The sequence below is a fragment of the Salvelinus namaycush genome, chromosome 38, assembly GCF_016432855.1.
Source record: "Salvelinus namaycush isolate Seneca chromosome 38, SaNama_1.0, whole genome shotgun sequence".
Lineage (NCBI taxonomy): Eukaryota > Metazoa > Chordata > Actinopteri > Salmoniformes > Salmonidae > Salvelinus > Salvelinus namaycush.
In genome coordinates, this window is record NC_052344.1 from 11,183,224 (window position 1) to 11,209,521 (window position 26,298).

The 26,298-nt window shown below is 44.6% G+C and overlaps 1 protein-coding gene across 7 annotated transcripts in view; it reads right to left on the bottom strand.

The window, feature by feature from the left end:
• LOC120032292 (DENN domain-containing protein 5B-like) overlaps positions 1-25,186 on the bottom strand; it is a 77,855-nt gene extending 52,669 nt beyond the window's left edge. For 5 of the 7 annotated variants that reach the window (XM_038978315.1, XM_038978314.1, XM_038978312.1 and 2 more), the window contains exon 1: positions 24,803-25,185. In XM_038978315.1, coding sequence (XP_038834243.1) covers positions 24,803-24,911 — 109 coding nt within the window. In that variant the 5' untranslated portion in view covers positions 24,912-25,185. Of the gene's footprint in view, positions 1-24,802 lie in introns of all 7 variants that reach the window. The other 2 variants (XM_038978313.1, XM_038978309.1) reach the window with 1 other exon arrangement.
• Positions 25,187-26,298: the final 1,112 nt, after the last annotated feature.

Sequence of the window (26,298 nt, forward strand, 5' to 3'; positions counted from 1 at the left end):
TTGTATGCATCTCTGTGTGTGGAGTATAGGTGGTCCAGAGTTATTTTCCCTCTGGTTGCACATTTAACATGCTGATAGAAATTTGGTAAAACTGATTAAAATTTCCCTGGATTAAAGTCCCCAGCTTCTAGGAGCACCACTTCTGGGTGAGCGTTTTCTTGTTTGCGTATGGCGGAATACAGCTCATTCAATGCGATCTTAGTGCCAATCTCAGACTGAGGTGGTATGTAAACCGCTACGAAGAATACAGATGAGAACTCTCTCGGTAGGTAGTGTGGTCTACAGCTTATCATGATATACTCAACCTCAGGCCAGCAATTGCGAGACTTCTCTCTCATATCTCCCCCTTCATCCCCTCCCTCTGCTTCTTGTTCTTTCTCTCACGCTCCCCTTTGTCCTTCCACTCTCTCAGACACAAAGGACACAGTGCTGATTGAATCACACCTGTTCACCAGTGTTTTTCCTGTTGTGCCACCTTGTTTTCCACTATACCTTTATGTCACATGGAGTCACTGAAAGTGATCTTACTGGCTATTATACTGTAGTGGTTGGCAGTCTATAGCTGTCCATCTCTTTAATGTCAGGCAGTTCATCAACCTCTCGGATCCAGGGTTGGGCAGTGTTCATCAGATCTCACTATGGTCCATAAAACTAGGCAATTTTGCCTGGGAGACCATTATATCACAGCACAAGGCCCGTAAAACAATAACCGTAAAAGTGTGTGTGTGTGTGTGTGTGTGTGTGTGTGTGTGTGTGTGTGTGTGTGTGTGTGTGTGTGTGTGTGTGTGTGTGTGTGTTGGAACCTGCTACCTCAAAGAGTAACCAGCTGAGGAGGAAGATTGCTACTGTTTAATGAAGTGCATCCTGAGCTAGTGGAGATAGAGAAATGGCCTTTAAGAAAGGATGAGCAATGAAAAAGATAGCAATTTCTCATCTTTACACACAACAGTAGGAAAGGGGGAGGATAATAAGAGACAGTATGACCTTTGAGCGATAAGAAGGGGAAAAAACATGAGATTCATCATGGTGTTCCCCCTGGTGTCAGTGTGACAGGTCCACTGAAGTTCAGAGGTGGGAGGTCAAAGGGGGCAGATAAGGACAGTGGATGTTCCGCAACATTCCTAGGGACAGCCTGTGCTTTGTCTCTGTATAGCACACAACAATGAGAGATGCGCAGGTATTTTAAAATACAATCATGATATTTTAAAATACAATCATGATAATCTACTATAATGGAATGTGTAACAGAGATGCATAGATGTATAATTCAGGAGTACAAAAGAGAGACCTGGGACAATACATTGAAATCCTACATCCAGACAGTTCTGACCAGTCAACTCAAGCCAAAACCAATGCCCTGGCGCTGGTTGTTAAAACCAAGTCTCCTACTCTGTGTGTGTACGATATTTGTTATTTTGGGAAATGACAGACAGTGGTCAAAGCAGCCTGACCTATGGCTCACAGTAATTGACCGTTACTTAACATAAACATGTTTGTTGTGCCTTTGGAACATCGACATTTTAAAAAGTCAAATAAATCCATTTAATATAGCGTTCACCATCACAATAAAATCAATGATTTATTTAGTTGTGATAGGCCTATGAACTTGGGAATGGCTTAGAAATCACTTAGAAAAACACAAGTAATGCATGATGTGACTAATAAATCACTAATAAAGGCATGCGCTCTGATCGCTGCGCTGCCAGTGGAGAGAGAATTGCATTGCTGCTCTGCTTGTGTAGATTAGGAGATGTCTAAATCAATGGAATTAAATGACAGAATTAAAAGTGAAATGAGAAAGAAAAGCAACAACGACCAGAAGCCAACAGGTAGGCTGCTATTTACACTATAATCTGAATGGAGTGGTTATGTGTAGGATAACTGTAGGATGGTGAGAAGTCGTTATGGCTCGCCTCAATTAGCCTCGTTAGCTAGCTTCTCTCGGCATGATTCAGTCAAGACAGGTACTCTGTAACCAGATGAGATGATAAATAACTAGCAAGAAGTTAGTCTAGTGCGAGTTAACAGTAGTTGCTGTCTCCCCCTCTATCCTGGGAATTTGACTGTGGTCATGACTCGTGACTGCTCGTGACTGCTGGTGCGCCGGTAATACGGTTACCGTGACAGCCCTATACTGAGCCAGACCAGAACACCGAACAGACAAAGTGAGCCGACCACAGATCAAGGACTTGGATGGAGCAGCGCAGAGGAGCACACACAGATTACCTTCTCATAAGTGACAACACCTTTAAAAACACAAGACAAGTAGCCTCCCTTATTTCAGGCATTTCTGAAAGTGTCATTTTCTCATCTATCTAGCGGTAATTGTGATGATCTGAATTCTATTGACAGGGTATGAAGTAATGTTATTCTATCCAGTGTGCTCATTCATTTCATGGCCTATCAAAGGCAGCAAAAGCCAATCTCCCTCTCTCCGTCTCTCCCAACCTCTCACATTCTCCCTCCATGACATTATAATTTGCCGTAATTATTTCCATCCATAAACTAAACCCCACCCACCATTCCCAAGCTAGTCCTCTGTAACTCCAGTTGACTGTGTGATGATTGAAAGCAGAGACCAATTAATGCACCACTTTTTACAGCTAAAATCCCCCCAGAGAAAGACACACACCCACGTGTTCTCCCTCATTAGGAGGGAGACCCCATCTCCCCCTTCAGCATCAGCACACACAACACTGGCCAATTACAGCAGCAATCAGCTCATCTATACAATCAGAAAGTCTCATACACACTCATCACTACGCAGACACATACACACACAGTGTAGCTCCAGACGGCGATGTATAATGCATGTGTTGTATTCAGCAGGCTGGGCTGCAGGGTGTTCATACGTGCTATACTGAGGGAGACTATAGTAGACAATACATGCAGCTGGAGATGGCAGCCACAGAGAATGATTGAGAGGCTTTGTTGCCATGACAGAGTTGGCGTCCGTCGGATGTGGCTGTAGCCATAGTGTGTGTGTGTGTGTGCGCACATGTCTGTATATGCATGCATGGGTGTGTCATTGGGTTGAATCAGCTCTGTGGGATCGTAGCAGACAGAGTTGCTTTGTGGATGGTTGACAACACCGTCTGTCCTGATCGTCACCCAGCCCTGACAGAGACGGGCGCCAGCACTATGAATGGATAGATGCCCTCATACCACCCTCATGGAGTCTGTTGCTGACCGTTTGAGCAGACACATGCACATTTGTGGCCTGCTGGAGGTCATTTTGCAGGTCTCTGGCAGTGCACCTCCTTGCACAAAGGCGGAGGTAGCGGTCCTGCTGCTGGGTTGTTGCCCTCCTACGGCCTCCTCCACGTCTCCTGATGTACTGGCCTGTCTCCTGGTAGCGCCTCCATGCTCTGGACACTACGCTGACAGACACAGCAAACCTTTTTGCCACAGCTCGCATTGATGTGCCATCCTGGATGAACTGCACTACCTGAGCCACTTGTGTGGGTTGTAGACTCCGTCTCATGCTACCACTAGAGTGAGAGCACCGCCAGCATTCAAAAGTGACCAAAACATCAGCCAGGAAGCATAGGAACTGAGAAGTGGTCTGTGGTCACCACCTGCAGAATCACTCCTTTTTTGGGGGTGTCTTGGTAATTGCCTATAATTTCCACCTTTTTTCTATTCCATTTGCACAACAGCATGTGAAATTTATTGTCAATCAGTGTTGCTTCCTAAGTGGACAGTTTGATTTCATAGAAGTGTGATTGACTTGGAGTTACATTGTGTTGTTTAAGTGTTCCCTTTATTTTTTTGAGCAGTGTATTTTTAACCTTTACCGATCGCTGCCCGTCCAGCATCACCACTCTGGACGGTTCTGACTTCAGAATATGTGGACAACTACAAATACCTAGCTGTCTGATTAGACTGTAAAACTCTCCTTCCCAAAATTGAATCGAGAACCGGCTTCCTATTTCGCAACAAAGCCTCCTTCACTCATGCTGCCAAACATACCCTCGTAAAACTGACTATCCTACCGATCCTTGACTTCTGCGATGTCATTTACAAAATAGCCTCCAACACTCTACTCAGCAAATTGGATGCAGTCTATCACAGTGCCATCCGTTTTGTCACCAAAGCCCCATATACTACCCACCACTGCAACCTGTATGCTCTCGTTGGCTGGCCCTCGCTTCATATTCGTCGCCAAACCCACTGGCTCCAGGTCATATATAAGTCTTTGCTTGGTAAAGCCCCGCCTTATCTCAGCTCACTGGTCACCATAGCAGCACCCACCCGTAGCATGCGCTCCAGCAGGTATATTTCACTGGTCACCCCCAAAGCCAACTCCTCCTTTGGCCGCCTTTCCTTCCAGTTCTCTGCTGCCAATGACTGGAACGAACTGCAAAAATCACTGAAGCTGGAGACTCATATCTCCCTCTCTAACTTTAAACATCAGCTGTCAGAGCAGCTCACAGATCACTGCACCTGTACATAGTCCATCCAACTACCTCATCCCCATACTGTTATTTATTTTGCTCCTTTGCACCCCAGTATCTCTACTTGCACACTCATCTTCTGCACATCTATCACTCCAGTGTTTAATTGCTATATTGTAATTATCCTGCCACTATTGCCTATTTATTGCCTTACCTCCGTTATCCTACCTCATCTGCACACACTGTATATAGACTTTTTCTATTGTATTATTGAATGTATGTTTGTTTATTCCATGTGTAACTCTGTGTTGTTGTATGTGTCGCACTGCTTTGCTTTATCTTGGCCAGGTTGCAGTTGTAAATGAGAACTTGTTCTCAACTGGCCAACCTGGTTAAATAAAGGTTAAATAAAAAAAGTATAATGTAACTAGGCAAGTCAGTTAAGAACAACTTATTATTTACAATGACTGCCTACACCAGCCAAACCCGGACGCTGACGGGCCAATTATATATAGCAGCACAGCATCTGTCTCCTGGCAACAAGATAAATAGGTAGGGGGCAGGGTCGTCACCTTGTAATCTCTTAATTATCTTTACACGAGGGGTCTTGATGTGCAGGGCCGAATGTGTGTGTGTGAGACAGAAGAACAGTGTGTGCATGAATACGTTGGTGTGAGTGTGCATCTGCTTTCAGTTTGTTTGCCTGTGTGTGTGTGTGTGTGTGTGTGGTGTGTGTGTGTGTGTGTGTGTGTGTGGTCACAATGGTCATGTGTCACAGCCCAGATTAGCCTGGCTCTGATGGCCTTATTCAGCACTCTATTGTCTCGAGTAAAGGGATAGAACACTGGCACGGTGATGTCACCACTGTCATTCCCTCAGCCACTGCTTTGTCCCCTCTCTCCATGAGGAGGAGAGAAGAGAGCGGGAGGACAGGGGTAAAACAGAGGGAAAGAGTAATGTGAGCCTGGGTTAGTGGGAGGAGGGTGAGGAGAAGGCGAGAGAAAAGAAAGGAAGGGGGAAAGAGGAGGTGTATGGATGACTCATTTTTATTCAGGCGCATGCACCCCTCTCCCAAGGGTCCTTCGTTGAGCCAGGTTGAGTTATCCCAGCTTAATGACTCACTGTAACGTGATCCTATGATAGGCCAATTAGAAGGAGTTGCTGATCCCTATGCTAAATGTGGATGTGTAGCTGAGGAAGGGAGTACAGGTGCAGCTTTAAAAAAACAAAAAACCTTCACACTATAGGAATAACAATCATCACAAAACAAAGGACATAACAACCCATTAATCAACATAAGATGCATTTCCACACCCTGTAATAACTGATGGATCTGAACAAAACAGAGGGAAAAATGACATGTTTGTGATGTGGGATTTAGGAGGGGGGAAAAGCTTCTGCAACAGATCTTTTATCCCTGCTAAGCTGGGTTCACCACAGTGGAACCTGTCCAACATTCTTTCCCCATGACAACGGCATCATCAGCCCCGTTTGTTTAGGAGAGAGAAAGATGGCGCTTTAAAGTATTGGAGAAAAAATATATTTATAATAATTGATAGTTACATAATCGGTATATTATTTTTGACGATATTTCGGATCGTTTTGACAATGTCGCAATATTATTTTGCTCTAGTTTGCTGTAGCTGCACCAAAACTAATTTGTTCTCCATCTTCTTTTTAAAATATGGAGCCAATTCGTTTTCAGCACTTATTTCCATGACAGATCAACACTCGTTTTCTCAAGGCTCTGTGCAGCAGACATGGTGAGCAATATGTTTAAAACAAAAATCACAGGATCGAATCGCAATACATATAGAAACGTGAGAATCGCAATACATCTCGTATTGGCAAAGTTATTGTGATAATATGGTATTGTGAGGTCCCTGGCAATTCCAGCCCTACTTTAAGGGAGATACAGAACAGAGAAACCTTAAAGTTGATACTCCACAGCTACACCATTGTAATACATGGTGGTGACAGCACAGTTTCAGCCAGTTTCAGTTTACAGTTTCAGACACCGTTTCTTCCCTTATAAAACAAAGTTCCGAGACTATTTTGAATAATGACAGACATGTGGCTTTTGCATCTTGCCCCAGGTGGCAGGTATATGCAACTGGGATTTCCCAGCATGCTGTGCAGGAGGTGTGCGTGCGTGCTGTCGGCTGTAACACCGTGCGAGGGGCGGTACAGGCTGTTTCAGGAGTGATAAAAGGATATAAATAAAAGACACTGCAGGAGGGGTTTAGCACACAGGCAGTCCTCAGAAGGGAGTTTGTCAGAGGTGCACTGGGGAGTGAACATGAAGCAGGAGACAGAAAACGTCAGCCCATCCTGGAAGTGGTACCTGATGAAAGGGTGGGAACAAACCGGCCTGTGGGGAAAACTAGTAGGCCGGCTAGTAGTTACCTGTCAAAATTATGTTTTGAGGGCAGGAGCAACTTATAATTAAGCAATTGAATGAGGGCAGTACTAACAGCTGTTTTCATGGTAGTATTGCAATAACAAAGTGATGAAAACGATGACTGGTGACTGGTCTGAGCTGACTCAGTGTCCACCAAGCTGTGTGGTACAGAGGTGTATTCAGGTGGCCAGGTGTTCCTCTAGAAGAGTCATCTGGGTTCAGTAGGATCACGCAGGGTTATATAAAAAGTTAATGTAGGTTCGTCCAAATGTGTATTTCCACAGGGGTAAAGCCAGCTGCAGTAGTACACAGCCTGACTGACCCAGCCTCCTGTTGAAAGACAAAGAGAGGAGAGAGCCTGCCAGGAGAGAACACTGAAGAGGGAGGGTGGGATTGTTAGACTGAAAAATACAGAGAGCAAGTGAGAGAAATGGTAGATGGAATGTGAAGAAAGAAAAAAGGAGTGAGTGAGCCTTAGAGGACGAGCACAGAGCAAAAGGAGACCAGAGTGAGGGAGTGTGTGAGCCTTAGAGGACGAGCACAGAGCAAAGGAGACCAGAGTGAGGGAGTGTGTGAGCCTTAGAGGACGAGCACAGAGCAAAGGAGACCAGAGTGAGGGAGTGTGTGAGCCTTAGAGGATGAGCACAGAGCAAAGGAGACCAGAGTGAGGGAGTGTGTGAGCCTTAGAGGATGAGCACAGAGCAAAAGGAGACCAGAGTGAGGGACTGTGTGAGCCTTAGAGGATGAGCACAGAGCAAAAGGAGACCAGAGTGAGGGAGTGTGTGTATGAAGACGTCAAAGACAGGGATAGATGTAGGGAGAATAAAGGAGAGTAAGATAAAGAAGAGAGAAAACAGCTGTAGAGTTCAGTATAGTGTACACTAGGGAGAAGTGCCAGCTCTCAAACCTCCAGGGGAAAACTCTGCCTGTCTGACGTTTTCACAACCCCAAAATAACTAGCCACATCCCATATGAACATTTCCCTTCCCTTAGGTTTATCTTGATCTTTTGAAAGAAAAGCCTAGCAATGCCATTCTTACAAAATAAACAGTCTTTCTGGCTAAAAAAAATGTAAACACAGTATAATGGCGTTAGGGAGGTTTCGATTCAGATGTCAAGGTTAGCGATATTTCTACACCAGTAATCACATGGTAGATTATTTAAATAAAGTGATCATGAACAAAATAAAAAAAAATAACGGTGGTAAAAATGCCACTGGCAGCACATTTCAATTCCTGAGGGAGATGAAAGGACAAGGAACAAATTGGCCCTCGGCACTTGAGGAGAGGGAACTGTCATCAGTTAGAGATTGAGATAGGGGGAGGAAGACCGAGAGAGAGCGGGGGAGAGCGTAGAAGAGAGATGGGAAACAAAACATCTGAATCTCTCTCCGTCTCCTTTGATATCCACAGATAAGGCTTTGGCTTGGTTGGCCCTCAGACTAATTACGGTGGTATTACGGAGCCTTCTGTAGACTAGTTCCTCCCCACAGTGCTGTACACACATCCACGCAGCACGGCCATGTAAGAGCCCTCTATAGCCTCGTAAGAGCCCCTCTCAGCCCAACAAGGGCTGAGATCACACAAACAGGCACATTGAAGGCCAGCGGCGGCCATCTTTGATCCATTTGTCTCTAAGAGCTGTGCGTAGTCTCTCAGTGAGGTCTCTGAAGAAAGGAAACTATTTCTTAAAATTACTATACTTGTGCATTGAAAAATATGTGTTTTGTGTGTGTGGCTGTGCATAAAGGGTCAAATATGTTGCTGCCTCGATGCTTCCAAAACGCCAACCACTGACAGCCAACGTAAATGATCTAAATATAATTAGGCCTAAGCAGAGTGAGAATGGGACTATAGTGGTGGAGGGGGTGGGGTCTCTCTCTACCGAACAACCCATCTACCCCTACGGCATAATATGACTTGCTTAAAAGCCTTTGGTTACCACGGCAACCTGTTTAGCATCCCAACGCTCTGAAGAGACTATTGGCCCTGGTTGAAGTGAGGTTACATCATCCCGTTTCAACCCTATAAACACATGTTAATTGCATCGCCCCATTAGAAGCCCCATGGCCACCTCGGAGAGAGGGGTGCCTGTGTGTTGAGACGAGTGGACACGTGAGTTGATTGACAACCAACAGACAATGCTAAGGTAATTTCACAACAAAGGAGAGAGAGAAGGGTCACTTTTATTACAGAGAGTGACAAAGGGTAGAAGTGCGTGAGAGAGTGAGATCTGTAGTGCACAAGCTCAGGCCAACAAAGCTGAGTGCTCACTTGAAGCCAGGCAAGAGAGTGTACAGGACAGAGAGCAAGAGAGAGAAAGAAAGAGATAGACAAGTGTGTGGGTGGTGGGTAAGGTAGGGTAGAGAAGGGCAAATCATTTGTTCACCCCTAAATATTTATAAAAACAGACAAATAATCCCTTGGTTAATGTCAACAGTCCACAACTATCTGGTGATGCTTACGGCTACAGATGGCTTCATACCAAACAGATCACTGAGCCCTAACGACACCTGAGCAACTGTGTGTGTGTGTGTGTGTGTGTGTGTGTGTGTGTGTGTGTGTGTGTGTGTGTGTGTGTGTGTGTGTGTGTGTGTGTGTGTGTGTGTGTGTGTGTGTGTGTGTGTGTGTCTCTCTCTCTAAGCCAACATGCAAATGACCAATCTGTGTTCATCGGTTGGCACGGATTGCAACATCCTGCAACAGGCTGAAATAGCATGCCACTTTACATAGAGCTGCTCTCACAGATGGAGGCCTCAACAGTGGAGTATAAAGACAACATCCACCGTACAACTTGACTACAGATGGATAAGATGAAGGAAAGCTGAGAGACAAAAAAGAGAAAAGAGATGAAACAATGGTGGATGGAGATGGACTTCAAGGCTTTCAAAAATCAGAACCGGAACCAGTTGTAATTCAGCACTTCATCCTCCATGAGCCAGCACAACAAGCCACCATCACCATCCTCCATGAGCCAGCACAACAAGCCACCATCACCATCCTCCATGAGCCAGCACAACAAGCCACCATCACCATCCTCCATGAGTCAGCACAACAAGCCACCATCACCATCCTCCATGAGCCAGCATCACCATCCTCCACGAGCCAGCACAACAAGCCACCATCACCATCCTCCATGAGCCAGCACAACAAGCCACCATCACCATCCTCCATGAGCCAGCACAACAAGCCACCATCACCATCCTCCATGAGCCAGCATCACCATCCTCCACGAGCCAGCACAACAAGCCACCATCACCATCCTCCATGAGCCAGCACAACAAGCCACCATCACCATCCTCCACGAGCCAGCACAACAAGCCACCATCACCATCCTCCATGAGCCAGCACAACAAGCCACCATCACCATCCTCCACGAGCCAGCACAACAAGCCACCATCACCATCCTTCACACCAGATAGAGCTGTAAGATAATACAGCTGGACTTCCCCCATCATAACGCCACTGACACCTTTCATCAATCACCATGGCGTGGAGCTCTGCGTTCACCAAGGCCCCATCAGATCTCGTACAACAGTCCATCTGTCTCCATTACAAGTTTCCTGCTATCACTCTCTATATGTTTTCACACCATACTTGGTCGGACGCGCTTTGGTGATGAAGTTTCACTTTGTTAAAAAAGAAATGATTATTTGGGTTCTGAAATGTTCAGTGGGGTCGCTATAATATATAATTAATCTTATGTCAAAATCAAATTGGATTTCGTAACCTAATACATCCGATAATAAGCACCGAGCTCTGTTGATATAGCAGTGCAGGTTACTCGTAAACATCTTTTGAGGATTTTACATTTTATGGTCGTCGTCTTTAAAGTTGTTTCCGCGGGTCCCAAAAAGCTAAATTAGCATGACGAGCTGAATTAAATGTAAAAAGCTATGAAAATAAAACGATTGGTATGCGCTCAGTGCTCCATTGACATTTCAAATAAATATTTAAAAATAATAATAATTTCAGAGATATGCTTGCTTTTGTGAGAAATCTTTCGAATGAATATGAAAAGTGTATACTAAAATACTACATGTCATGTCTCCATCTTCCCTCTATATTGTTTTATGTCCTGCGGATTCGAGAAGAAAGATGGCGAGTTCAATGGGAAACTGAGCCCGTCAGGTAGCCATTATCCTTAATTCTAGCACAGAATCCAGCCTAGCTGACAGAATGCAATTGTCCACTTTTTTCTTCTAGCCTCCATTGATTGTTTTTTGAGGTCAGTTCGGTTTCGATTATTTAAAAAATAATCACGGTTGTCGATTTCAGTTAAAAAAATATATACATATATAAAACAAATGCATTTGCTCCCGAGTGGCGCAGCGGTCTAAGGCACTGCATCTCAGTGCTTGAGGTGTCACTACAGACCCTGGCCATGATTGGGTGTCCCATAGGGCGGTACACAATTGGCCCAACTTCATCCGGGTTTGGCCGGGGTAGGCTGTCATTGTAAATAAGAATTTGTTGTTAACAGACTTGCCTAGTTAAATAAAATTTTAAAAAATTATTTCCTATGAAATAAAATACTTCAGTTTTTTTAAGGACTTGATTATTTTGTATATCATCATCTCATGCTCAGGCAGTAGCTACAAACAGCCAGACACCGTTCTCTGTTCTCCCCATACTGTACTGTCTTCAGTCATCCTATTTAGCTGGCCTGCCTAAGCATGCTGCAGAGCTGTCCGACCATCATTTTAATAGTTTATCAAAGTAGCTAAGGCATACTTTCACGAACTGTCTCTATCCCTCCCTCTCGTCGATGTGTGGTTTCCTTTCCTCTCTCATGCGGTCTGTGTGTATTTAACCTAATGTAGCAGGCGTACAAGTGTATCCATCTCAGTCAGAGCCAGAAAAAAAACAGACGCAATGGATTATGGTCATAGTAGTTAATCACCACGTTTCTGCGCTAAACTAGACTGAATATTTGCTTAAATGAAAACTACAACTCCCTTCAGCTCAGCGTCCCACTCTCATAAATTATTTGATTTCTCTCTAGAGAAAACGGCACGTTGGGCCCAGAAAAACCTGAACTAACTGGAGTTCAAGTAATTGAACCGACATCGGTCAATAAGTTGTGTAATAACCCCACCCCACCCAGCAAAAAAATGTATAAAATAAAAAGTTGGTTAATCGCTCAGCATTATTGGCCATCCTACAAGGGTAACAACTCCAAAAGGTTTGGACCATTGGTTTTCAAGATTATCTACACAATTTTACCCATTGGTCAAAAGATGCACCCTATAACAAGGCTTCCATGAGGAGAACAGTTGCTCCTGAACTGGGTGGAAAGTAATTTGGTGTAGTGGTTAGTGTTGAGGGTCGACTTGATCCATGTTACACAAGCACTAGAATGAATACTATCAAAGGATAACAGACAGTACCACCCCTAACCTTAATGTATGGGAATAATCTATGTTCACTTTGAATAGTTCAGTACAGCCCTTTGCTATGATCTACTGTAACATTCATCTTCATGTAACCTATAGCATACAAGACAAAAACATGGCCCACAAAGAAACTGAAACAAAACAGAAAACGCACATAAACTAGTTTGACTACAAAGAACATGGACAGATTGCTTTTAGCCAGTCTGACGTTTACTGTCTTTATCATCACAGACGCAGCCAGGGTATCTAACGCCAAGTGCCTTTTGCAACAACCTCAGTCAGTGTGGCCAACAGATCGACTCAAATAAAGCAAACAAGAGCAGAGCGAGGTACAACTTATTTTCCTGGTGGGGAAATGAGGCTTTCAGAGAACAGAGATTTACGCTTTGTGTTTCATCCAGGAAAACACACAATGACATTGGTGTGTGCCCTGATAAATGTTTAACAGCTGGAAGGAGATTACTTGCCCATCCACATATCAAGTAGCTACTACTGCCATTCACAATCTCGGCACGCCAATCCATTCTCATTTTAACAGTATTACAGACTCTAGCCAATTCCCTCTCAACGGAGAGCAGGTGGTTTGGAGAGCCTATAGCAGCTGAACTCAGAATGAATCAACTGAGAATGTCTGTCAGGTTTTGTCCAGTATATTTTTCAGATCGGAAAATACCGATTCATTCTAAAGTCTCGCAATTCATGGTAAATGGACATAGCAATGTGTTTCATCTTGTAATAGGCCTAAGAAGCAGGAGAAAAATATCTGACCACAGCCAACCCCTCCCTCCTACTTTCCTCTTCTCAATGGAAGCGTTCTCATTATAAACTCCTCCACACCAAACTCATCTATACTGTCACGCCATTGGAGCTTTTTTCCCCCCTATCTGCTGATGGAGTCTGGGTTTTTATTTTTTAATTTCACCTTTATTTAACCAGGTAGGCCAGTTGAGAACAAGTTCTCATTTGCAACTGCGACCTGGCCAAGATAAAGCATAGCAATTCGACACATACAACAACACAGAGTTGCACATGGAATAAACAAAACATACAGTCAATAATACAGTAGAAAAATAAGTCTATATACAATGTGAGCAAATGAGGTGAGATAAGGGAGGTAAAGGCAAAAAAAGGCCATGGTGGCGAAGTAAATACAATACAGCAAGTAAAACACTGGAATAGTTGATTTGCAGTGGAAGAATGTGCAAAGTAGAAATAATGGGGTGCAAAGGAGCAAAATAAATAAATACAGTAGGGGAAGGGGTAGTTGTTTGGGCTAAATTATAGATGGGCTATGTACAAGTGCAGTAATCTGTGAGCTGCTCTGACAACTGGTGCTTAAAGTTAGTGAGGGAGATAAGTGTTTCCAGCTTCAGAGATTTTTGCAGTTCGTTCCAGTCATTGGCAGCAGAGAACTGGAAGGAAAGACAACCAAAGGAGGAATTGGCTTTGGGGGTGACCAGAACCCCCAATTGGCTTTGGGGGTTCAACTTGGAACATTGTTATACTCAGAAGTATAGGAACATTAGCTACACATGAGACACGAGGGGGGCCATAATGAAGCTTGGGAGGGGCTGCGTGCAGGAAAAGCATGTGACAGCACTGATAAGGGGAGAAACAGTTCAAGGCTCATGTCACTTAGTTCCCTGCTTAGCAAGAATGATGCAATGTTTAACGATAAGGAGAAGACTCCACCCAAAGTGGGGTATGAATACCACCACGAGGGAAGCCATGTCTATGTCTGAATTACAGCTGTATTGACCCTTCGGGGAGAATTTTACTTGCTTACGCTTCTCTAGTGTCCGTGAGTTATTTACTCTAGAACCTAACACTGCTGAGTGTGACTGTTACGGAAAAGAGCTTAGGCGCCATACAATCACAGTCCTCCAGCAGTGTGAACGTCTACATCGCAAATGACACTATTTCCAATAAAGTGCACTACTTTTGACCAAAGTCATATGGGCCCTGGTCAAAAGTAGTGCAATATTTAGGGAATAGGGTGCCATTTGACACACAACCAACGTGAGTAAAAATAGACCCCAGTGACTGAGGTTAATCTGTGCTACCAGACACTGCTACTGACGGACTGTTTACTACAGGATATACCAAACCAAGACTGGGGCTTACACGAAGACATAATCAAAAAGCTATTCCTCAATGTTCATTTTCATCACAAGCCTAGATGCTCCTTCAATATTTCCCACTTTGCCCTTTCCCTCTTGTGCACTCTACCTGCCTCATTCTCTTGCTCCCCCATTTAATGGTCTGCTTTAATGAGCAGACCATTAAATGAATGATATTTCAATGGAGCAGACAGGAGAAGTATAATGTATGTTGTACATAGAAACAGAATGGCTAGAACATACAGGGTTCTCTGTTAGCTCTAGTCCTGCATTGCCAGCCCATTGTCCCTATCTGCGCCATCCTTTTCCATAAACGCCACTCTGTATGAATCATCAGTGTGTGACGGAGAAGAGACAGTCCTAGCCAATGACTACCCATAGTCTTTCAGGCTTTATGGCCACAGTGACACCGCCCCCCGGAGCTACTTATTACATGTCTGTATCATGGCGGTGTATCTGTAGGCCACTGAAGAGCCCTCAGCCTCTGCTACTCTCTCTGTCAACATGAGACATGTAGGGACAGCCTGGGGATGTAGCGACACCCACAGTGTGTGCGTGCGCGCGTCTGTGTCCTGTGCAAGACAAGGAGAGGGAAAGAGAAACAGAGAGAGATCAATGTGTCCTATCTGATTGCGGTCACGTATTGTTTACCCAGCAGGCTTATCACAGGGCACAGGTCGCTGGATGAGTTGGAGCTCGGTCAAAGAACAAAGTCGACATTATCGGCCAGCTAAGCATCCCCAGAAAGACACACACACACACACACACACACACACACACACACACACACACACACACACACACACACACACACACACACACACACACACACACACACACACACACAGAAAGATCGTTTCCCCATCAGCCACAACAAAGAATGCCTTCCAATTAATCCCTAGCAGATTGACCATACTGTGAACCAATTAGATACATATTCCGGGGTTGTCATGGCAACTAGATGTTCTGGAATGTTCCGAGGGCCTTGGAAGTTGTTGGTTTCCTTCTGGACTGGACAGCCAATGTGACTCAGCTTTAGCCTCTATCAAGTCGTTGAATCAACATTACTGTCGGCTGCATTGGAGCTCTTCAAATATATTCACAAATGTATCCAAACATCCATAATCTAACTAAGCACATTGAAACCGATATTAAAAAACAGATTCATACATGTTGACGTTACATAAAAATGCTTGTTGGACAGATTCACAGATGAGAAAAGGGCTCTAAAAACCACATCTGCTACACCAAGCTCACAGATATTGCATGTCTGTGATCATTGCAATCTCTATAAAACATGCTTCTCTTCTCATTCATCAACTGGTCTGGCTGGCACACAGGAATGATGTAATTAATACATTTCAGCTCTTCAATGTTCTGATTTACACAACACGAATAATCCCTGACTGTCCAGTAGCATGGCCTCACACTGGACGCCGAGGCGATAGTCCTGTTGCTAGGCACCGCCAGCAGCCCTGTAGCCTACCACTGCCCTGTGCTGTAATCTGTCATGGGAAATGGCTATCGGGTGTTAGTTACATAAAGAGATTTACAGCCGGTACCTCCGATATAACAGCACAACGTTACTATGAGTAGGAGGAGGAGACCAGGTGCTGTTCTGCTGACGGTGTGGCCCGTGTTGCTAGGGACGCTGGGCGGTGTAGTATTATCATCCTGTGATGGATGGAAATGAACCAGCGTGCACTAAACCACACACAGCTCTTCATCCGAGAGGGATTTTCCCCTCGCTTTCATCCAGAAGCATCTTTCTTCTTCTACATTCCTATCCCTCTCCTGCCCTTCATAAATTCTCTCTCTCCCTCTTCTTCATCATTTGATTATACCAAGAGATGACTCTTCCCTGTCTCCCTGGGTCCCCACCTCCCTGTGTGTAACCCTCTCATTCTTTCTCCCCATCACATATCTATTTCTCTACATCCCTCTCCCTCTCATTATTTCTCTGTATTGCCTCTCTCCCTCTCTTTATCCCGTGCTCTTTTTCTCAATCCCAGTCAGCCATTTCAACAGAAGCCTGGTCTCTTTGAAATGTCTTTCAGTGACACTGACAGTGCCCTCTCTGGGTCAGCCCACTCCAGAGCAGAGGCAAAACAAACAGGACATAGCACACAGACCGCAGAACCCTGGCTGTACTATTTCACCACTGGGTATAACCACTATCCATTCTCCAGGGTACACACAGCAACAACAACACTTGTTGCCCCTTGTATTGACAGAGAGACTGAGGGGGAGGCGAGAAAGGGATGGATAGAGGAATATAAATGAATTGTTTGAAACCAGCATATTGGGCAACGGGGGATAGCTAGTCAGTTGTACAACTGAATGCATTCACCTGAATTGTGTCTTCCGCATTTAACCCATTCCCTCTGAATCAGAGAGTTGCGGGGGCCTTAAATCGACATCCACGTCGTCGGCGCCGGGGGGAAACAGTGGGTTAACTGCCTTGTTCAGGGGCAGAACGACAGATTTTTACTTTGTCAGCTCGGGGATTCGATCCAGCAACTTTTCGGTTACTGGCCCAACACTCTAACCACTAGGCTACCAGAACAAGCAGCATATGTTTTGTATGAATTGTGTTGTATAATGAGCCTTAAATATATGTTGTGGTTCTATTGTTGGACATGCTATTGTTGGGATGGAGAAGTCAGCCAATAGGAGGAAGTCAGAGAGTTCATGGAAGACTTTATACTAAACCTGGCAACTGACCATGATGATGACACAAACAATACAGTCTATGGGAATGGAAAACCATTATGTTACAGTATTTTTTATTTTATTTAACCTTTATTTAACTAGGGAAGTCTAAGAACAAATTCTTATTTACAATGACGGCCTACCCCGGCCAAACTTTCCCCTAACCCGGACGACGCTGGGACAATTGTGTGCCGCCCTATGGGACTCCCGATCACGGCCGGTTGTGATACAGCCCGGGATCGAACCAGGGTCTGTAGTGACGTCGTCTCTAGTGCATTTGACCGCTGCGCCACTCAGGAGCCTACATGTACCGGATAGGCTTTGCCTGGCTACCCAGACTCCTTGCTCCGTTCAAACGCTATGCCACGCTCAAATACGAACACATTCGGGCCGTCTGATTGGTCCCAGAAAACAATGGGTTGGGCCAGAGCCAGAACACACGTGGGTGAAGCGGCGCTTTCGAAGTACATAATTGGCTTTGATTGGTTATAGACGATCCAATCGTTGACCACTTTGTTTTCACCACAAACCACGTCACCCAAACAACTTTAAATGTGTCAGATTCAGACTAAAGTCTGTTGCGAACAACAGAACAGAGGAAGAATGAGGAGTCAGGCAAGGGTAGGCTCCACTGATTGTCATATATTGTGGCTTCACTGACATTGACTTGTATGTAATATACATCAGGATTCTCATAGTTGAGCAGAGTGTGCAGACTGACTCGTTGTAGAAAACCACAGGAAGTCTTCTTGAAATTGACAATATAACAATGGCATTCTACAGCGTCAATTCAAGTCCAGCTTCAATCCCCTCCAGAAGGGACATATTCATAGAAAATCACAGCCATAGTGATTTTTAACTACATCTATGTTTTTTCCACCAAGGAAAGAGTATCATACAACACTCCAGTTATTTGAACGTCAAATGAGGATTGTGGAGGCTACCTTCATGATGTATAGTTATTCCACTAGTCTCCGCTCTCGTCACCTAAAAAAAGTGTAGAGCTACAGTATTTGGTTACAGTGATTTTCAGCACATTCCTGTAGCTCTCACTTCTATTTTGGCAGATAATTCTGTTCCTAGTGTTAGTGTTTTTACTCTGAAAATTAGAACCTATGAAAGCTTAACCAAGTTTATTCTTCCCAGAGGATCAATACAGCTGCATTAGACAAAAACATTTCCACACAAGCACTGATATTTAACCCTTTCTCCTAGGCCGAGTTTCCGCCTACACATCTGAACAGCCAAAGCGTCTCTGTTGCTAAACCGAACCTTAGTGATATCTGTTCTTCCTCACTTCATCTGACCTGACCTCTACCCCAAAGTGCTCACTCCTCCCCAACTCAAGGCTGTCATGGTGATTGGTACCAGACTGTGTCTCTTCTCCTCCCAGAGGATCCCTCCCATAAGATCCCTGATGGCTAACAATAACATATCCTGACATAATGTAAACGTTACACATTACCCTCTCCCCCTCAGTGACATGAATAAGTATATTTCATATTCTCAGACCCCAACACTAGTCAATAGGCTTCTCTGCCAGTACTGTTTCCACATAGACAGTAGCATAACTGACAGAAACAGAGAGAGTGAAATGTCAGATTGTGACATTTCCATATACGGAGCGCCTCACAAACATAGGTTGTTTGACTTTCAGAGATGTAACAAATGGGGGTTTTACCACAGGATGAATAAAGGCCAGATCATACAAACAGCTGAGCTATTTGGAACACTACAAAACTCTACTAAACATGGTCCGTAATAGACAAAAGTTGGCACTTAAAAAAAAAACAAGGACACATTACCTCACTATAACCGTTTAGATTTCTACCTGGTGCCTATTCTGGACCGCGAGTCATTCTATTATAGAAGAAAAAGACAGTGGAAGAAAATGTGACAGAAAAGCAGCACGAGAGTAAATTTAGCTTCAGAACAATCAAATCGACAAAAGCTGTAAGAGAATCTGCTAGAAGCTTATAACCACAGAAATGTGATTTCTCCAACAGGCCACCAGTATAAATAACGTTAAGCCTCTGGTTGGCCTAACCAAAACAACAACTCCCTGTCCCAGTTGGGTTACATGCGGAAGACATTTTGGTTGAATGCATTCAGTTGTGATTGACTAGGTATCCCTTTTCCTTTCCTTTCCCCCTCACCCACTACACCCCATTCTCCCACATCTGCTGCTGCCGAGCCTAGGGAGAGAGGGAGCATATTGGAGACCGGGTCAAGGGCCACACGGGGGAGGGGTGTGTGAAATGGGGTGCACAGCCCTCAGTGATCAACTGCTCGTTTTGAGACAGGTCGGGGGTATTTGTGTGTTTGGAGGGGGGTTTGGGGGACCGACGGTGCTACCATGGCAACAGGCTCCCAGCAACAGCAGCCTCACCTCTCGCCCACTCCTCCCTGAGGCTGGGTATCCATCATGATCAGGTGGGTCGGTTCCAACTCTTAACCTCTGATCTTGATCTTTAACTTAAAACACTTGACAGGTCGACACTGATCGATGGGAATAATGGTGGTGACAGTGTCCCTGACATTGATCTAACAAGCTTCTTGCTAGACTACACTGTAAGGACAGAGTAGCCTACGTTATACCTAACAAACAAATCGTTTTTTTTCCATTGAATTCCAGTCTGCGTCAACTTCAGTGTCTGGCCATTTTCACAGGTTTTTGGCATAAATGTTATTACTAAGTTACTACTAGTATTATCACTAGGTAATAGAGGTGAATCCCCTGACCTCCTTGGTGAAGACTAAAAACAAGCAGACAAGGTGACTCTGTGGGAGTGGAGTTGAGTAACCCTTATGTCTAAAAGGGTCAAACGTTCAGGGAAGCAGAGTGCAGAGGCTGTGGTTGCATGTGCGTGCGTGTGCGCGCTTGTGTGTGGAGGCCTGCGTTAGATTAGAGAGATTGTTAAAGCGTGGAGCACTGCTCAGTGTCGCCTGGAGGAGCTGTCTGAATGGATTACACTAACAGGCTTAACACAGCCCACAGATAGATAGCCCTGCCTACTGCTTAGCTAACTGGCCTGACTACAGATAGATAGCCCTGCCTGCTGCCTAGCTAACTGGCCTGACTACAGATAGATAGCCCTGCCTGCTGCCTAGCTAACTGGCCTGACTACAGATAGATAGCCCTGCCTGCTGCCTAGCTAACTGGCCTGACTACAGATCACACTATTACACACAGGAGACGATGGCATAGAGAGATGGAGGAAATCACTACACAGTGGAGAGAGAGAGCGAGAAAGGGGAGAGGGAGGGAGAGATAGAGGGGGAGCACGAGAGCAAGAGCGGAAGAGAGAAAAAAGAGAGAGAGTGGGAAGAAGGAAGAATTCAGTGTGTGACCATTAAAAGAGTACTCTGCTTTGGAGGACATTTAGCTTCCCCCCTCCTTTGTCTAGAGAAACCTCCTTGGTCACATCACCAGAGAACTGAAGGTATTAGCCACAATGTTTACCTATTAATATGAACTAGCATAAGTGTTAGCCTATGGTTTAGGTTAACAGATTCCTACATGGTCATTAGCATATGTCAACAAGGGTGTGCATCAGCGCTGGCCCGTGTCATCATTAGCATATTTCAGTGTTGTATTAGCATTAGCCAAGGGCTGCATTGTGCTGACTGACTGGCCCCTGGAGGACAGGTGGCCAAGGCCAGCAGTAAAGCCCTTCAAATCCCTTTGTGAGGCTCCTTCACTGGGTTTGTTTAGGTAGTCCCTACAGGCCTACATTCTGTTATCAACGTGTAGATCATATCACCAGAAACACTAGTACACTTGTAGCCTACACGTGTACACTCTTGCACTCCAGGGACACGTATAGAGTTCTAGAGACATAGAAAATATGCGCATGTATTAGCCAATACAGTTTATGGATGGGGTTGAATTACACGCACGATTTCACTAACCCAACCACAATCAGGCATTATCAAATGTGCCGGTTAGGATTAAAGACCGGTGTGAGGAGTCTGCGGTATGAAAGAGGGAGACGGGGATGATGGATGAATGGACGGGGATAAAAGAGGGGAGAAAGGGGAGGTCTGGGACCACTGGAGCCATGGAGACTCTCCCCTTTCCGAAGAGACAGGATCAACTAAAAAGGTAAATTCTCACCTGATGGAGTACATAGCATCATTGCAGGATTGCTTACTGAAAGCTGAACATCTGTTGTTCACTGGTACAGGCTGCATCTTAAGTGTGTTTGTCAGTAAGACTACTTCATTTTATATTTATGGATGCTTCGGGCATGCCTTTCCCATCAGTGGGGGGTTAGAGTGAGGGGTGTGAGGTGAGGAGAGGGGAGTCTCACGAGGATACAACACTGACCTAATAACTTTCCCTGTACAGCTGGTGTGCCAACCTCAACTCCCAGAATAGCACGCACCCTTTCTCACTTTTCAGCTCCACACACACACAAAATGCAGCTGGTCCTAGAATACAGGGAACGAACAACACATTGGTGGCGGGCCTCTGTTAGAGTGGAACCATTTCTGTCGCTCTATTCACCAGCCAGGATATATATAAACCACTTCAAGACTCTGATACAGTCAGTGAGTAAGACTTCTATTATAGTGCCACAATTAAAGTGATACGAAAAGGATTTTGGCAATGAAGCCTTTTATCTACCTCCCAAGAGTCAGATGAACTTGTAGCATGCTAGCTGTTCCCTTAGACTTCCAGTTGTTGCGCTAAAGCTAGTTAGTTTCGCGAGCCAATGCTACCTATTAACTTCCTTCATATTGGATACAGAGACATAAAAATGGTATCCATGAGTTCATCTGACTCGGGGATAGTAGCTTTTTGTCTTCATTGCCAAAATCCTGAACTATCCCTTTAATAGGAGTGACACACACTTCACCTCTCCTCTAGTTTGGAAATGTTTCATCTCTGAGGACAAACATTGAGGTCAAAGCCAACGAAAAGTGTGGTACTACCATGCTCACTGAATGAACAAATAGGGAGAGAGATGGCATCCACTGGGACAGTGTCCCCCCCCCAGCAGCCCCACATGCAGGCGGGAATGCCGGTCAAATCCACAGGAAGTCTGGCCCTAGCGCCTAGAACAATGGGCCTGGGGAAACAGGCCTACTGCCACACAAAGGGAATGGGAGTGGTTTGGAAGGATGGGAGTCAGAGCCACATTAACAGCTCAATATAAGCAAGGCCAGGCCTGAGCCTAATGTGGATCAAACGGAAAACAGCCCAGACCAAACCAGCCACTGTAAAACAGGATACAAGCCAGGCTTGGGCTGCTATAGCGATAGCTAATAAAGAAGAAGCTCACAGCGAGTGGCGACATGTTGATGTCAATGATATCCATCATGGCAATCTGAGGAGAGTCGTGGGGGAGGAGAGCAGTGGGCGACGAGCAGCTTGATCTGAATTGTAAATGAATGTCAGTTTGGATGTTCAGTTGCTCACTGGGGTAGATGACAAAGCCCTGGGGAGATTGGATGCTGAGTGAGAGGGGGAGGAGATAATGGTCTACAAATGGCTCCTGTAATGGATTTTACTAGAACTTTTCCCACCGTGTCTGTGGATAAACAATGCTACGTTAACGGACCTCCAGAATAGCCCACTATAGAGCACTCAAAGATCAATGGAGAAAATGCTGCGGCAGAATACCATACGCCAAAACCACACACACAAATCAGAGACCCATAGACATACTGTACCATAATGCCCAAGTATAGGTATAGTACTTCCTGAGAGACTTTGCTGAGTAGTAGTATGTAGGATTAAGAACAGTAGAGTTATGATTTTGACAGGTGGTGCCGTCTCAACTATCTAATCATGTCTGGAGACAGATTCATCAAATCCCCTAAAGAAACTTAAACTCTGTCCCACAAAGCTTTGTTAATCATCACACCAGAGATACAGTCTCTGAATGATCTAAATCAACAGCAACACAGACATTACCACTCTGGCCACTCTACTAAAGAATCACTCCAACTCTTTCTCTCACCCTGTCCTTTCCTAACAGCTGATGGCTCAACTCCTCCGACTGTTAACTTGTGCCCCAGTTTCACACAGACACACAGGCAGATGTTCAGAGGGTTGGGGTGATCAGTGTGAGGGCAGCAGACAGGGAGGCATATGGGCTCAGTGTGGTGGATGCTCAGCAGTGTCACATCTGAGGATCAACGACACGCCACAGCCTGAGATCAACACACACTGGCAACAAATGGTTCTGGTGCAGACTTAACCACAAGCAAATAAAGAGAAACAGCAACATGAATTTAGTCACAGAGACAACACACACACACACACATTTCTAGAGACGAGACAGGAACACAGACAAGAACATCCCAGTGTCATAACCCGATAGCTGTTGAACTGCCTGTGTCATATCATTCATGATGCCTCCTCACCCCAGTGCAAATTAATCCTCACAGAATCAAAATATTAGCCCCAAAATATCACCCCGCTCAGCACTCTGATTGTCCCAAAATCCTGCCCCCCATAGAGAGGCTAAATGTGTCTGATTAAACATGCAACTAAAGGAATCCTGAATTCTCCCATTCTAGAGTCTTGTGCTTGGAAAGTACTAGAAGAGCTGTTCCGAAGGACAAAGGATTCAAATCAGAAGCAATCACAGATCACTCACTTGAGGTAAAGCTGTTCTGTGAACACACACAGACCGTTAAGTAATTCTGAACTTCCAGTTACATAGACTCAGCCATGGAGACATGTGATATCATATGCAACAGCAGCATGACGTGACCATACAGGAACATTTTCTACTTATCCAACAGAACCACGTGCAGAGCACTCAATGTCAAAGAAAGCTCCCTTTCTATAGAAGGACTATGTCACAGAGGAAATATTTTAACTCAACAGGAGAATACGAGTCTGAATCTGCCAGGTAATTCAATATGAACAGGATGCAAACTAATTAAAAACATGCAGCAACCCCAGAATACTGCTATTTGGTAGTGTTCGAGTGACTGAACGCAGCTCAGTTGGCCCCTGAACATAGCCAAGTGGAGACTGGCGATCGATGGAGGGCCTCTGCTTTTGTTTTTAGGGGGCTGTGCACTTTGTTCAGTCACTGATGCAAAACTGGAGGGGTGACCCTGAAATCAATACTGGACCTGCATGGTTAACAGAGAGTACTTAGAGCTTGCTATTGCACTGAACAAACACACAGCCTCGCCAAACACAAACAGAGAGAGGACCTGAGTCCAACGCTGATTGAACCTAAAATATATGCAGAGATATAATATAATTTCTTCTTAACTGAGGAAGGGTATGGGGTTTTAACTGTTTTATTACTGAAATAACAATGACTTTCCTCAGTAGCAGCCTTTGTAAACAAAAACATCCTAAAAGCCTCCACTTTTGCATCCTTCACTGTGCTTCACTGAAACACCAGCGTCATAAGAAGTGTTGGCGTTTTACCATTGAAATAATGACATTATAGCCATTGCTTTCTCGCTCTCTCTTTTAGTCCACAAAAACAGGTCTGACAAACATGTGAAGAAATGTCCCCAATACCTTTAACCCAGTTTACCAGAGACTACAAGAATGTAAACAAGGTGATATCAGGCTGCAACTGTATTGTCTTTATGTTGTTGTCTTTAAATACAGCACATAATGTATTACCTTCAGACTGTAAAATATGTTCCAAATAAATTATATGCATTGACAGTGTCACTAAGATTCAAGTGTATTAGTTTAAAATCAAATAGATCGTTTTTTAGAAAAAATCGTTGTTTTTGCATAGTTACCTCATAGGGAAAAGGTTCATAAAAAATAAGAAAGTAATCTTACCGGCTAATTCGTCCGGTTCCAGCCCAGTTTCGGTGTCTATTCCGCATATCACAAAGTAGTGAGCAAAGCGGCAAGGCGCCGCTCCAGAAGCCGCGTTGGTCCCACTCATCTTGGATCACAGATCAACGTGCTCCCGTTCCTAGTACTCCAACCGAGACACCTACATAGCGAGAATTAAACTGGTTTTGAAACTATTCTTTGGTCTTTGTAAATGGCAGAATGATAGTTCCGACGCACGATTAAATTCGTTTTCTGTTCATCAAAGATATATTTAAATTTACTGAAGAGAATACTTGCTGTTTGTCAGCTCTTGGTCGCACTGACAATACTGACCGAACAGAGTGGGAAACGCTAGCTCCGTCGGTCGGTCGGTCGGTCGGTCGGTGTGGGTGTGGGTGTGGGTGTGTGTGTGTGTGTGTGTGTGCTTGCTTTACTGCCTCGCGAGGGCGGACGCGTGGCAAGCGTCGCAGGGCGGGATATTTAAATAAAATCTGATGCATATATTAGGTCAATTAGGGGCAAAATGTGCACTGTATGTAGTCTACATATTAATCAATATATTGCATGCTAAAGCCTATGTTTAATTTTCTCTGAATTGATTCAGTAAATAAAAAACGTTATATGGACATTATCTCATGAGATGTGCCTAACATACATTAGGTCAGCTTGCTTTTGTTTCTGTTATCGTTTTCCTCAGCTCCAGTTTTTTACTTAATAGTCTACCTTAATATGCTACTTAATAGCTCCCAAACGTTTTATAGTCCAGCACCCCTTCAAACATTCAATCTCCAGCTGCGTACCCCCTCTAGCACCAGGGTCAGCGCACTCTCAAATGTTTTTGCCATCATTGTAAGCCTGCCACACACACACTATACAATACATTCATTAAACATAAGAATGAGTGTGAGTTTTTGTCACAACCCGGCTCATGGGAAGTGACAAAGAGCTCTTATAGGACCAGGGCACAAATAATAATAAATTATTGTGTCCTTTATTTAGCCATCTTACATATAAAACCTTATTTGTTCATCCAAAATGGTGAATAACTCACCATAGGTTAATGAGAACGGTGTGCATGAAAGGATGCACATAACTGCAATGATGGGTTGTATTGGAGAGAGTGTGTCTTAAATCATTTTCCACACACAGTCTGTGCCTGTATTTTGTTTTCATGCTAGTGAGGGCCGAGAATCCACTCTCACATAGGTACGTGAAGATAGGAAACACTGTCACCACCGATAAATCCACTATAATTGAGAATTTCAATAAGCATTTTTCTACGGCTGGCCATGCTTTCCACCTGGCTACCCCTACCCCGGTCAACAGCACTGCACCCCCCACAGCTACTCGCCCAAGCCTTCCCCATTTCTCCTTCTCCCAAATCCAGTCAGCTGATGTTCTGAAAGAGCTGCAAAATCTGGACCCCTACAAATCAGCCGGGCTAGATAATCTGGACCCTTTCTTTCTAAAATTATCTGCTGAAATTGTTGCCACCC